The sequence below is a fragment of the Myzus persicae genome, unplaced genomic scaffold (genome assembly GCF_001856785.1).
Source record: "Myzus persicae strain clone G006 unplaced genomic scaffold, MPER_G0061.0, whole genome shotgun sequence".
Classification (NCBI taxonomy): Eukaryota; Metazoa; Arthropoda; class Insecta; order Hemiptera; family Aphididae; genus Myzus; species Myzus persicae.
This window is the reverse complement of record NW_019104172.1, coordinates 16,375-33,107: the sequence shown is the minus strand read 5'-3', so window position 1 is coordinate 33,107 and position 16,733 is coordinate 16,375. Positions and strand designations below refer to the sequence as shown.

Genomic DNA, 16,733 nt, shown 5'->3' with positions numbered 1-16,733 from the left:
TGCGAGTTCAACCTCCCGACAGCAGCATGGAAACTATAGGTGTACCTATCACGTGAGGACTGAGCAGCGTACGTGTTCCGTTGTTATAGGAAAGCCCTTAAGACAAAATAATATACCGGTAATTCGGACGATACAGTAATATTAATACAGAGACGGCTTATAACGATGAATACAGGTTATACGGACGTACTGTACTTATATTTGACGGACACTGTATTACAATGATATATTTATATATCATAATATAGAGGTACCAGCTCGCGTTCGTTACGACTTGTGGATATGCACGTGGTGTATAATGATAACAACGAATCAAAAATAAGAAATTAAAACTCACGAATAGCTGTACGCGGTCCGAGCAAATAGGGTACGGCGTTTGCAATTTGTGTACGAGACGATGTCGACGCAATAAAATGGTAATAATGAAACTAGCACACTAGTGTGCCCGGTTCCATGAACGATTGATTCATTTAATGGATCAATAAAACTCGATATACTAAATAGTGGGCCACTAAATCGTTAATATTTTATATTATGCGCAAATATAATAGGTACCTATGTTTGTACGCTCGTCGTATATTGGTGTGCGCATATTATACGAAACGCATTTGACCCGAGAAGCCGAGACCGACTGTGCGCTATAATACCTGCACACTTAATAATATAACAATTATATTATTATTATTATTATTACTATTATTATTATTATTGTAACGTGTGCCTTATAACGTATTAAAATGCTGTACGCCGCCACCGATCTCTGAATAACACGTCATCATCGTCGTCGTCGTCGTCGTCGTCGTCGTCGTCATCGCCATCGTAATATTCGAGACTCGAGTCGATGGGTTTCATTGAAAAATGTTGTTATTGTTGCAATACGACGGTTTACGAGTGTCCGGGTCGTAAATCCCGTTCGACGGGCACCCTCATTATTGTGACATCTTTTATGACTTCGTCAACCGGCCCCGATTGTAAAGCTATACGGATCGTAAAATAAAAATGCCGCTTCGCAATCGTCGTAATCCACTGCCGCCGCAGCCGCCGCAGCCGCCACCAGAATAGGACATGTGCGTATTGTTACAAGACGTGTATCTATATATACAATAATAATAATATACATAAGCGTACGAGAGGATACCGCCGCCGAATGAGGTGAGAAATTGACTGCCTATAAACGACGTTTGTGTGTGGCGTGTGTGTGCGCGTGTGTGCCCGCGTATAATATAAAGTGAGGGCCGAGTGCAGGTTTACACCGGAAAACCTTCAATTAAAACCCGCACCGGCGCACCCTCTGAGGTTTGTGTGTATACAAAAACCCCTTTAACTAGACACCGCTTGTTATACCGTTATGGCGTTATGTACAAGGAACAACCTGCGTACAACTGAAAAGCAAGACACTCGAGAATTTTGGGTTGGATATATTGTATAGGATAATATACCGAGCGAGTCCCGTTTCGAATCGTTACCTTTTTCGTAGCCCGAGTGCGTCCGCAGTGTTATCGACAAATATCATGATATTATATTGAATATAGCCGAGTGCGTCCTCGTCCGCAGTATAGGTAGGTATCTGTTTAAGATAAAGTGATAGGTATAAATAGGTCCAGAGATCGACTTTTATAGTTGAAATGTAAAAATAAGGGTGTGATATCCGGTTAACCTCCTCGTGGTCCTCTCTGGGTCATTCTAAATAGACTGCGGGAGCAGTCGAGCTTCATATAAAATATGAATTTTTTTTCCGATTGACCTCGGGTGATAGTGATGTGATACCAATAATATTCTGGCCGTACTGTAGGCATTCAATGATAGTATTATTTCGAGATGCACTCTGGAAATTGCCTCTCAAACTTCAGTATTATATGGCATTATATTACTCATTAATCCCTTCATTTCTTACACAATGCACCAAAACTCTCGTTATCTGGTGACCACGAAGACGCCTCACTAGGGATGTACCAGTCAAAATTACCTTTTTTTTTATACCAATTCTCCCCAAACTACCCAGATAAAAATGCACCAGTTTCCCTCGACATATTATATTATACACAATTATAATACCACGCTTTGCGTAAAATAGGGGAAGTAAATATTAAAATAAAAAATAAATGTTTAAAATAAAATAATAAATACAATATTTACAATAATGGGAGGCACACATTTTAAATTGTTAATAAATAAAATTAGATATTGTTAAAATGTTTAATTTATAAATTATGTTTGGTGCATAATATAATATGAATCTGTGAGTATAAATTTTAAATAGCATTTAATACATAAAAGGTATTGTAACCAATAACCGTGTATATATAGTATATGTTGAGGCCGTCGAGGGTAATCGGTACATTACGATGATAGCAACTGGTACATTTTTTAAACGCCCAAAATAGCCGCTGAGCGCAATTGGTCAACACCTCCACACCGCCACAACTCGGTTGTAGACTTGTAGCTCAGCAGGCAGACGGAAACAATTAATTCAAATAACTTGGAGATACTTAGTGGATTGACTATAGGTTATACGATAGGTTTCGCCCACTATTTGCGCACTCTACAGTATATAAAACTCGACCGTCACCCCGGGTGAAACCGTTTTGCAAATGTCCACGGCCACCCTTCAAAACGCAAACCCTCCCAATACGTGTACGAATGACTTAAATAAGTGAAATATTCGATTTGACGATCCATTACAAACACGTTTGTGCAATGCAACTGACGTGCGAACCGCCTCCTCTCAGTGCAACAATCTAACGAAATAATAATAAACCGAGCCGGCGTCTGGGGTCCTTTACAAAATAAAAGACCCCCCAGATATCAATAATATCAAGGTGCGATATTCGAGTAATGGATTTTGAGCGGTACCGGGAAATCGGTCTTTCATTCATTTTGATTTCTGATTTACCGACTTCTTGGTATTTACATCAACCCTAGCTGCAGTGCCGACATTAAATGTATGAAATATACACATATTGCATATTTTATTTATTATTTTTTTTTTTATTGCATTAGTATATTTTTTACTGTTACTACAATATGTACATAGATTATACATTTATACAGGTATTGATATTTAATCCTGTACTATAATTCTTGCTTAACCCGTATGAACGTTAATCCTATAAAAAACTACTATGCGACTATATACTAATAGCTGTGAGGCTTTTCATCCAATTTTCAACGGCTTATTCTACAGTCGTGTGTATCCAAATGTAATTGAGTTCATCGATGTTTTGAAAAATAGACATAAAAGATGCCCACACAAAACTAATACTCCCTTAAGAAATCGCATAATACACAAAAAAACATTTACTATAGAAATACTATTACGACACAATTAGACCTAATTGACAAATTTTAGTCCTTAAAAATAAATTAAAATAAGCTTGTACCAGTTTGTATAACGCCGCAATATTAAGAAAAAATCAAAAAAAAAAAAAAAAATTACGATGACAAACATTTATAAAAATATGACCCAACCCCAAAAATCTCTGATTGCAATTATGAAAACATTATCACCGTCGGACGTAACTAGTAGTCGTCACCCTGTAATATATATTATATATAGATACCTACTTATAATATATGCAATGTGCATATTAAAACAATATTTTAATGGTTTATTTTTTTGAATATAGATAGTTTTGGTTTGATACTTATTTAGTGGTATGCGACCGATCCATAAAATAGACGTATTAAATTGTGTCATCTACTCGAAAAAAAAGTTGGATAATCTCTGTGAGCCGGGTGTACACTATGATTGGCGAATTCTCCGGGCACGCTAAGAAAGAAAACATAATGATTAGTAAAAATGAAAAATTGTTTTATCATCAATTATCTATTACGCATTTAATAAAAATCATAATGTATGACTACAATTTCAAAAATTTCTGTTATACTTATCCGTGATTATTATGATTTTATGGTAACCTACACTGGCAGAGCACGCGATTGCCGTGTGTTCCATGCACAAGCAATACAATGCTTGTCATCGCTGTGAAGTACAATTACCGCCTATTCCGAGACCAGCTCAACTAGCAACCTGGGTACTAACCAGTAACCACCCAGGGCATGCTCATTCCGTCGCTTCGTTAATGATTTGTATAATTTTATAAGCTTACGTTTCGCCGTGTCGTGTGCGAGTGTATCACAATTTTTTGAAAGACTTATTACAAACAAAAATGTACTTGTGTATTATTAATTAGTTATAAATAAAATAGAATCAATACACTAATTAAAGGACGATCTTTTTTTTTTTAATATTATTTAATCTAGGAATAAAAGGCGGCTATTCCTATGATATTTTATAGGACAGACGAGCACGTCCGTTCTTCGGAGTCAGCACTGCAGGCCACCGAATATTGTTCAATAATTTCATATTAGTAAAGTACAAACATTATGAGAACATTTTAAGTATAGGTACCTACTATTTATAAATTTCTTTTTTTACCCTTTAAAACATATAATTATATGATAGGTATATACAGGTACTAAGTACAAACGTGCTCAATGAACTTAGCCCGTTGATGGTTTTATCGTTGGGTTAAGAAACGCATTATATAAAAGTATATGAATAACATCATATACAATATACAATATATATATATATATATATATATATTATGTAAATGTTTTTGTTGTCGACTCGCGGCGTCGAGTCGTGGAGAATCGTAAATACGTCTTATACCACGCCGTATATACGACTGTAAGACCTTTAGAATGTGCGATACCACATATGCACTGTTCGTATAAAAATTATAGGAGAAAAAAAAAACAAAAATGTTAACAATTTTGACGTTATCCACTCAAACGGCGGCAATCGATTTATCATCCACAGCCGGTCCTTGTGAAAACCGTTCGTTCGTTCGTTCGTTCGTTCGTTCGTTCGTCCGTCCGTCCCTCCGGTAAGACACCGCTGATTTGTGGCTTGTAATTATAATGGATATAATTCACGCGCCCGGTAAACCGATATTGCCCCGTCTGTTCGCATATGCGCGCCCGATAACCTTTGGTTTTTTTCTTATTATTATTATTTATTTATTTTGCGTCGTCCTCGCCCGGTGAAGCCGACGCTCCTACATAACGACTACGTCTGCATTTTTCGAATTTCGAAACGACAACGGACTAAAATTGGCTCGTTTCGACTACCGATATCGAATGCCGGTGTGAATATCCCGAACAGTATGCTCTCGCATATCCGCGAGACCACAAAGAAAATCGCGCAAATAAAACGATAAATAAATCTAAGAAGAACGTAAATTATTTTTGTGTAAACGCGAACAGACGTGCGTGCGCGCTCACGCACACGCGCAAGCAAATACAAATGCACAATGTCTCCGACGAATAAGTTGATTTCAAACGATATTTCGTGATATATTGCTTGCAAATATTACAATAACATATCATATTTTTAATCAAATTCATAATTTCCTATGCATGATGAATGCATATAATAGTATATAAAATATGTACACAACTACACGAGTATGATGTAATATACCTTTTAGGTATCAGTATATTATGCATTATTATACCTGTACGCCGTGGTGTCCTAGATTAAATATTACTGACGAATAAATTACTTATGCAATTATTTAAATGAAATCGTAACGATATAACATAAAACATATATTGACCGTTTGTCGGGTTGTAGTCGACCAGATATCGATTAAAAATGTCTCAGAACAATGAACTAAAGCATTCAAAATACTTTTAAAGTAAATATTGTTCTTTGTCGTTTTTGTTATTACGGGGGTTTAAATTTATTTTGTATTTAAGTAGACTTGAGTCGTCATCTACATAATGGTATACACGATTCAGTTCGCATTGCGTTATTGCTGGATCGCAACAAACAAAAACCATCGATTAGAATAACATTTATTATTATCTGAACCCCACCCCACCTCCTATAACCTATGTGTATAGTATAATATTATTATTTAATGCACATATACCTATGTTAAATTTCCGGTTGTTATTGCGACTTCTGAAGTCCATCGCACACGTAACAGGGGAATTAAAAGCGTTGTCTTATATGGGTACCTATACTATATGTGACAATACGACTTGCACACCGTATATGCGTGCAATATAATATTATAATATTATATGCACACGAACGCGCATAATATAATATATTCGGGATTTTTCATTCGTATGAAAATTAGATAAATTATGCGTGATAATCGATGAGATAATCGAATTCTCAGTGAAGTTCGGTACATTTGAATACTCACTGGGCTTATATATATTACCTTCAATACCAACACTTAAACAAATAAATAATCAACGTCTCAAACCGAGGGAAACCTTTATACAATCGTAATTCAATGCCTGCTTATTACACTGTATTCCGTCCGCATTGGGGAATCTGCAGTATTTGGAGTGTCGCCAAGACGTTCGTTTAATGTTTTGTCTGTACATTTCGTTGGATATATTTTTGCGTGTAACTTTCAAAATATACGTATTTAGGTAGGTAGGTACTCGAGGGAGACAAAAATGTTTTTATTGCTCTGTATATTGGACATTGTTGTTCAATATTGTTTTTTTATTTAAATCTATTTTTAAATACAACAGGTATGTATTTTTAATATCTGCTATATCGTGTTTGAATTACCTATCCTTTAAAAATTGTTTAGAAATATTTATCCTCGCATATATTATTCGCATCATCAATCAATAATTCATGTTGTATTGAGTGTTGTTTAATTTACTATTTTCGCCAAACTGCATGCTTAATATAAAAAATTACATTTTAGAGTATCATTAATTGTTAATAACATGGTTTAACTGATATCTGCCTAATACACGTATAAGTATGAGTAATTATTTTATACAAGTACAGCTGCACAGAGCGCTTCTCTCTCTCTTGTGGGACCTGGAGTACAAGAGACCGGCTATTTTTAGGGACTCGTCAGAATGAATCTGTAATTTTTCAAACGTTGATACAAATTCTTATTTTATTTTAAATAATATAAAGTATGTATATCATAATATTTTATTAAGTAATTTTATTTGTTATTGAAATCTGTGAAATTGTAATAGTTTTATAATGATATAGCTGAATAAAAAAAATAAAAAGTTGTAAGTCAACCATGGCTTACGTGATTTTTTGTAAAGTGCCTAGAAAAACAATAAGTAAAGGGCCCCAAAATTTTACTCGAGATTCCTGACTGTACAAGTTAGAATACTTAGTAAAATAGCGGTGTTTTGGACCATATAAAATCAAAATCAGCAATTAAATATAATATATCAGCTAATACCTAAATTTAATTACTGTTGAATGTCAAATTAAAATATTTAATTAGTTGAACTGATTACCATTTGTATGCTTGATAATTGTTATACAGCTTATATGGCGTATAATTAAAAACACCTCGTACCTACCTAAAATGTATTACATGTGTCATATTTTACGTCATAAAACTTCAACATGTGCACGCCGCGGCGAGACACGACGAAATCGTATATTTTTTTAACCATATTATTTTTTACCTTGACTAAACACTGCTGCGCTATGTATAAAATACCAAAACAAACATTGATTTAACATTTCATTAAATGGAGTGACGTCGTAACTCTTCGGATTCAATTACACCGGCTGCAGGTGATGCGTGGCTATTCGTGTATTCGGACGATCAAATTAAATATTAACACTGATGGGTTTATTATTAATCGAATAATTTATTGTTCACAGGCGTACAATAGTAGCTCAAATCGGAAAAATGTGTTTTTTTTTTCAATATCAATGCACAACGATAATATTGTATGGGTATATTATATCTACCGCATGTACCGCAGTGGGGTGAAGGTTTCGCGGATACGCCGACGCAGTCGCGGCGTTAAAAAAAAAACAAAAAAAAAACCCGTTCTGGGCTGTCAGCCGAACTGGCCGTGCCACTATTTCTATACGTTCTTATATATAATCCTTTTGTGAAGCAACAGCATGACAAAACATATACGAGAATATTACAAAAAAAAAAAAATAATAATAAAATACCGATTCCGATACCACTCGACTACCGGATTATGTTTCAGATTATGTCGTATACGGGTGCTCTGCGGGTGTATATTATTATTATAATAATATTATGTACACTAAAGGAATTAAATGGCGATTAAAAAAACGCGGGCGCGCGTGTGTTGACGCTTAAAAAATATAACTTTTGTTCCTTCTGTACAAATACGATAATAATAATAAAAATAGTAATAATAATAATAATAATAATAATAATAATAAAATAATGAAAAGTTGACCGCGAGCCCTGCACCCGTGGAATGCGGCCTCAGCGGTGCGGTGACTTGTGTTCTCTCGAAAACAACCGGCGACGCGTATAATAATAAAATAATCTATTTTATCGTCTACAATTACTATTATTATTATTATTATTACTATGGAATATAATACTATACATAATAATATTGTTATCGATATAAAATAACTTGTTCCGACTGTCTGATTCATCATCGCCTAGTCGGAACCACTGAAGCTCTATGCGTACATGGAATTTGGTCGGTATAGTTTCTTTTTAAAATGTGAAGACTCGATAAGATAGGATTTTTCGAAATTCGCATTTTAAAGAGGTCCTCAAACAAGAATTTTGAGATTCATGATAGAAATTAAAATATGTTGTTTGTTTATAAATGGTTGCCATTGGTTACTCATTGGGCAGATGTCTAAAAATTCGACGGCGTTCCTTATAACTTTTCGGAACAGCACCCAGAAACAACTATTTTTCATATATCAAGATGCGATCAAATAAATAATAACAATTATAATTATAGTAGTTATAATGGTAAGATCTAAAGGCAATCTCCTTTGCATACTATGTGATATAAAAACTGAAAAAGTATAGTAGTAATAGGTAACACAAAAAATACTGCCACACGGACGAAGCAGAGTTGTTCAGCTGATATTACATATTATTATAATAAATACTTGGAAAATTAGTACGTTTTTTTTTTTTAATAATTCTGCAGGTCGTTGTTACCCGAGTGCGTTGTTCCTGCGGTGGGAGACTATAGATGGACGGGTGGGATGAGGGGAGGGGAGACGTTCTGTTTTTCGCTCCGAGATAAATTTGTCGGTTTGCCGGCACCGAGAAACTGGTTCCGGCCCGAAACGCGCACGCGCGAGCGTATATATATATATTATATTATAATATATTATGTATAGGTACATATTGTATGCCTCCTCGCCGCCCGGTAATTAATCGAGCCGAGTCAAATTGGGTGCCGAAAATATATATTACGTGCTCAACGAGATTCCGCATTCCACACACGCGCGCGCGCACACACACACACACACACACACACACACACACACACACACACACACTCACAGCTGACTGTTTGAGTGCGTGCAGTCGCAGTCGATCGGCGATGGCGAATCGTATGTATATAGGTAAGTGTATAGTACAGTATATAGGTACGTGTATATATATATATATATATATATATGTATAGGTAAGCGAAGAAACGGGTTTTAAGCGCACGGTGAACTATTGGGCACGGCCCCTAGGGGGATCAATAGATCGCTGAGCGTCCGCTGCAGCGGATGAGGTGCATTACGCGATCGCCAAACGAGGTCACGGCGACAGCATATACATATACATACTATCTGCAGCATACATGAGAATACTAGATGCAACTTACATATATATATATATATATATATCCTTTTCCTTTTATTTATATATATATATATAAGAACAGGCCTTTTTTATGTACCAATTCAGTGTCACCTCTCTTACAAAAAATGCGATCGAAGCTGAAATTTTGACCGGATGTGCTGAGGGAGAAAAAATATTTTTATCGAAAATACCATTATACCCCAACGATTTTCCAGTTGAGTTTAGAAGAGTTCAGTTTCCAATAAAAGTCTGTTTTGCAATGACGATAAACAAAGCTCAAGGTCAGACTTTAACTTATTGTGGTGTAGATTTACTCTTAGACAACTGTTTCTCACACGGACAATCGTATGTGGCATTTTCTAGAGTTGGAAGACCTGACCATTTGTACGTTTATGCGCCACAAAATAAAACTCTAAATGTGGTATGCCAAGAGGTTTTGACTTAAGCCATATTAAAATTAAGCAACTACGTATCATTTGTAAATATTCATAAAAAAAAGTTATATATAATTATAGACACATTTTTTAATAACAATATGTGTATAGAATCATTAGTATCATTTGTAACTACTATTATTATTATTTTTGTTGTATTTATAATTCTTTAAAACACAACAATTTGCGTTGATTTAAGAATTTAATTTTGATAAAACAAAAAATACACTCGGGCAAAGCCGGGTAATTCAGCTAGTAATGTAATTATATACTAGATGCAGTGTATCCAGACTTCATTCGAAAAAAAATGAACCATCATCGTAATAAGTGAAACTAAATCGGCATCGGGGAACCTCGCTTTTTGAACAAATTTGACAAAGATTGGCAATCTGCATATGAGGCGGATTAGATAATATAACACTTGGTACCATTTCAAAAGCGGTTCAAACCATACTCTCTAAAGTATCCCGATGTCTTTAAGAACAAATATCTGAAACTTTCGTCAAAATCGATCGAGCTTTTTCCAGTGTGCAAACTTGAAACACTCCAGGAAATTCATGTGTGGCTGCGTGCTGCCTATAGTGGTTCAAAGAATAAGTTTAAAACATCCTCCGAATCCAAAGGAAACTGTTGCTGTAGCTTTTATTAAAAACGGTCCAGTAGTTTTTGAGATTATGACACAAAAAAAGGGGTTAATTCTTCAGCACTATAATACTATACTCAGTCCAGCGAGAGAACGCGTTGCGGGCCGCCCGAAATAGGGTTTTCTGCGGATTTCCACTCGACATCCTGCCATAATATGAGAACTTGTTTAAGTAGCAGAGTGACGCGGGAATTATGCGCAGAATCGGCGAGTTCTGTCGTTGGACAGAGAATAGTGTAAGAACATATATATATATATTAAACGTATTTATTAAACGTAAGATAAATTATTAGATTTATTAGATCTTTTTAAGTCACTGACAATATTTTTTACGTAATTTTGGGACGTCAAGAACAATATTTTTCTAAAAATATGTTTTATTTTACGCATAAAAATATTAAATTTTGGACAGATAATATATAGTGTATGAATCGCAACTTATAAGTATTTAGAGCTTAGGTAAACGGAGTGGAGTGGTACAGGGGTACCCCACAAAAGGTTGATCCACTACTCCCCCCATCTAAACCTTAAATGCTTACAAAGTTATAACTAATAAACCAGACACTTGTTCGAAATAGTATTTTCCGGTAAATGGTCTTCCGCATACTCACTCGTTAACTGTTAAAGCTCTGATCGATGGTTACAAATAAGTTATTTTTTTATTAATTATATCAGATGTACCTAATGTTATTAAGTTTGTTTTTCATTTTGAGTACATTCATATTGCATTTTATTAAAACGATTAAAGAAAATAGAAACAGAATATTACGACTACCCACCCTAAAATTAATTCAAAGAAGGTATATGACGATTCTAATAACTTCGTTCGTCGTAGTATATCTTGACTAAAGACTATAACAGAAATATTATGTATTGTTTACTAGTTACAAAAAAGTACGTAGCACGCCCCAGTTTCTCATTAAACTCACTGACCTGCACGGTTTTACTTATTTTTGAAATTGACCATAGTGATTGACGTTTAATGATTATAATAACGAAAATGTCGCTGGTTTACTGTAAATACATCTATTAGTTATTATGATATTTACTGGAAAATAATATTATTTTGATCCATAACGTAATTTACCGTGACATACACATAATTATACGCCATAGGCGTAATCTGGGGGGGGCAAGGGTGGGCAACTGCCCCCCCAGATATTTCATTGAGGGGTCAATAGTGTCTTTTTGCCCCCCTGTCATTAGTTTAATTTAAATTTGTATTTGGGGCCAAATTTTCCAAAATAGTTAAAAATGATAAGGATGTTTAAACCATACTAGTAATCCAGCAGTGACGCCAATGTAAGAAAAAAAATTGTAAATTACTTATGCCCGCATTGCAAAGACCTAACTTCAGGTCTATGCCGCATTGCCACAGAGTAAGAGTGGTAACCGCCGTAAAACACTCTTATCATTTTTCAGACAGTGCTTATCATTATATTGTCTTATTTACGATTTTGGAAGAATTGTTCTGATGTTGTCGAATTAGTTGTTTGATTTGATAATTGATATACAAATATTGAAATAAGTATACAATTGTTATTTAATATTTGTTATTGTATTTTTAATTTTTACAAATATGAAAAGAAAAAACATTGGTGACTTTTTTATAAAAGTATCAGGTAATAATGGTAAGTCAAAATGTCAATTTATTATTACTTTATCATTTTTTATTTGTGTTATAAACATTTTTTTTAGATCAGACCAATCAAACAAGTTTACCAATAGCCACTAAATCAGTTTCTCAAGAAATAAATAATATTTTAGAAGGTATTCAATATAATTAAATTATATAAATTATAAATTAAATAATATTATGCCTAATATTATATTATCTTGTTTTTAGATCATACAAGTCAGAAAAATACATTGACAGAAGTATCAAATTCTCAAGGAATTAACAATATTTTAGAAGGTACCTTGGTAATATTTGATATTAATTTATGTTATTCAAAAGTGTATTATTTTAACATTTAAATATTTATGAATTTTATGGTACAGTTAAAAATAATACTAATAATCTCAGATAATTTGATGTTTTTGTTTATTAGTTAGTCCCAAAAACTCTATGTTTGTGTATTGTGTTAATATTGTTGTCTATGATTTATGTGTTAATTAATTATAATTATTCATTAATCATTGATCAAATAAATCAAGTTAATAAAGTAAGTTAATACAAATTAAAAACAATTAATTATATAGGTATATTGTTCTTATATTCTCTTCGTTGAAGAAACTAAAAACATATCTACGGCTTACTATGGGCCAAACAAGACTGAGTAGTATCGCTACTCTCTACATTGAAAGAGATAGAGAAGTTGATTTTGATCAAGTAATAAATGAATTTGACGAAGGTGCACCAATTCGTGGTCGACGGCTTGTATTGAAATAAAATTACTAAATTATATTGTTGACTATTTGTTGTTTATTCATTTATAATATTTTAACGTTGTCTATTACTAACTAGTACCTAATAAATATAATACTTACTGATTTATTTATTTATTTATTTATTGGGAGAAGAAAAGCCACCATCTTCCAACCTACCTTAAATAATTTTAGTTGGACCATAAACTGCCCCCCCAAGATTTTACCCCAGATTACGCCTATGATTATACCGATTTACTTACGATTATTTTTATTTACTATTTATTTGCTTTTTCCACATAATATTTATTGATCCGGGATGTTTTCTATAGACTCGCCTGGAGCCCATCCCGAATGTACCTACAGCGTATTATTATAATGTCCCTTTGAGGACGTCGCCATCAAGGGTAAAATCAGACATAGTTTGTGCAAAAGGACTTGGGTCATCATTGCAGCGAGTGTATTCTTGACTTTGATCCACAAGTAGGTATGTTGTGTACAGATAAATAGAGACGCGTGGAAAACTCGCGTCAAGGCGTATACACAGACGAGAATTAATAGTGATGGACAAAAACAAACTTTCGTCGTCATTGCAGCGATACATATCTAACTAAATACGCGTCCGTCGTTTTTAATATATAGTTTTCCGGTGGAAAGCTAAGACCATCGACAACGATGAAGGTGTCCTTCCCAATCCTTACGGTACTTAAATACATATAATATTATATACTCAAATATATCAAATAAATAATAATTACAATCTGCATATCGAATACCGCAACAATGAGATACGGATAATAGTAAATATCCCTCAAGGCAGTTACTATAAAATCGAAGTGTACCTATATAATATTATACATTATTATTATTATTATTATTATACAGGTTCTATATAATATCACTTCTTCGGATGGCGGTAGTGGGTGTCAACGCCCTATATATTATTGTATATCATACGCGGGTCTCTTAAATAAACAACGCACACCCCCGCGTCGTTGCCGACCCAATAATAATATGCCGATTCATTTGAATCTCGTTTACGACCGCCGTTCATAAAAGAAAATGAAAAAAAAAAACATTTACAAGTTCAATATTGTGTGTTTGTGTGTGTGTGTGTGTGTGTCTCTCTTCTTATATCTTTCTCTCCCTACGTATATCTTTCTCTCTTTCTTTCTCTTCTGTCTTCCAACCCGAAACAACTGCATGCACTATAGATGCTAATCCGTGACCGTCATAAAATAGGTCATCAACCGCGCGACGGCCACGGTGCACCCGAATTCGATTAGACAAAGGCCGTTTTACCGAATTATGTTTCCTTTACTTCTGACCACTGTTGTATATGTCGATGTAAACACACTGCAAGTTCTGCGTTATTTGAGCAAAGAGAAAGTAAACATTGCAGCTTCGGTCATAAGCCCGTCGGCCATCGCAATTTTGAAATTGACAATAGACTTCCATTTTTTAACAATTATATATATATATATATATATATTGTAATATTCCCCACGTTTAGTTTATTTGACCATATTATTGCAGCCAAGCAAGCATATATGTACAAACGAAATGTTAATTTATTTTTACAGAAACCGAAAAACCAATCCTGTGTTTTACGACCTCACGATTTGGCACCGTATATTAAACTCTATTTATTACAGTAAAATATTGACAAACCAATAAATAAAAATAACGATAAATGCGTTTATAATGTAGTATACACTAGCCATTTCGTTAATGGACGGAACAAAATGTACAGTAAAAGTAATATCACAGGTATAATATTTTATAATATCTATTCAATATTATAGATCCATTATTATAATATTGCAATGACGTTTTTATATGCAAATGATATTCTCAAATTTATTTATTTATTTAATCGTCATAACTTTCGTATGTTAGTTTATGTTACACACACACACACGCATATATATATGTACATAGTTAAAATGTGTACCACACGGTGTTGAATAATAGCCTCATTAGAACCGCACTTACTAAACATATAATTAAGTGTACCACTGTACCTATACCTGCAGACATGTGTGGTTTTCGCGACAAAGTTATAAATTATAACACAATTAACTGGCGACAAAGACTTATGAACGTCATCGTCTGCAAGTGTCTCTATGACTAAATGCCACTGCTGGTATACTTATCGGCAATACTTTTTTTTCGTTTTAAAAAACCGCTGCAACGTGCGGGAGGGAGGCTGCGTTAACTTCCCCTCAAGTCTTAACCTATTCGAAATACGGCAGTATTAAAATAATGTACAATAAATGGCTAAGTCGAGTATGGTCGACGCGCCTTTGAATGAACACTACAGGCATAGTAAGACGTATAATATTATAGCAGAAAGTTTTACTAAGTTTGATATTGAGTAGAAAAATACTTGAGAATACACCACTATTATATCAAATATACTATTTAGTATTTTATCAGTTTACTATATAAGTATATATTATTATCTAAAAATTCTAAGATGGAAATTATTATTAATTATTAAATATTATATATTTTAAAACAAAGATGTAGTATTAGTCTCATACCGTTAGCAGGTGCATTACATAGACAGAAAAAATATGGTTAATTAAGTTTATCTCTCGATGAACACTACAAAACACATTTTTACTGTCATCGCGGGGGCAACAATTTAATTTAATTTAATTTATTAGGAACTATATAGGGAGTAGGGGCTAGAAGAATCAAAACTCACTGTCAAATTGTATTTGTATATAATAGTATATATATAATATATAAATGTAACATGTGTCATGTAAGTACAGCAAAACGGTTTTAAAATCCATATAGATCGACCACCCCATCAAAAGCATATTTTCATATCTATATTCATCAAATTTAGATGTTATCTTTTTTTATTTTATATTCATTATTTTTCACAATGAACCAAAATATGGTTCTCTCTCAAATATTTAGCTAAACAATATCAATCAATTAGCAAAGAATGTATATTTTATTAATGTTTGTAGTGTTGACCAAAGAAAGAAATTAATTGGTTTTGACAATGACGTATTTTTTTTTCGCATCAGTGAACAAATTTTTGGATTGAATGAGTGCTTAAACGGTCTCAAATATTTCTATACATTTTCATTTATATTAATATTTTAAAACTAAATTTTAATGGTTTCAAACGTATTAGCATTTTTAAAAATAATTTATTAGTGCTTTAGCTATTATCTAAAATCTACTGTTTCTTGGTTAAAGCTATTACGCAGCCTTGAGTAGAATATAGAGGCGTGGTTGAATTTTAATTATAGTTTCAGGACAAACTATTTGCGGATATACAGTTTACAGTGATATCTTATTATGCCTATTATATTTGAACACACGGAGTACACTAAATCATGAGTCACTACTTTACATTTGCAAAACTAGGTAGGCCATTAAAATCACAATTTAATACAGTAAAACATTAATACTGTTATACATTATTGTGTTCAATAACTGATAACATCTTCGAATCACAAAATATTATGTTACATTTGCACTTTATCTACAGAATAAAAAAATCATTGTTATTTATGCAAAACCAGAGAATTGGCTCTTCTGTATCTTACATGTCTATAAAATACTTTTATTAATCTTTGTAAAAATTAGAAGTCCCTACGGTTTTAAAAATATGTGTTGAGAAAACTAGTTTTGCTTAAATGT

General features: G+C 33.5%; 1 protein-coding gene across 1 annotated transcript; it reads left to right on the top strand.

The window, feature by feature from the left end:
- The first annotated feature begins 9,711 nt into the window (after positions 1-9,711).
- LOC111039607 (ATP-dependent DNA helicase RRM3-like) lies at positions 9,712-10,065 on the top strand. Its single transcript, XM_022323188.1, has one exon. It carries the CDS (start codon positions 9,712-9,714, stop codon positions 10,063-10,065), a length of 354 nt encoding a protein of 117 aa, XP_022178880.1.
- Positions 10,066-16,733: the final 6,668 nt, after the last annotated feature.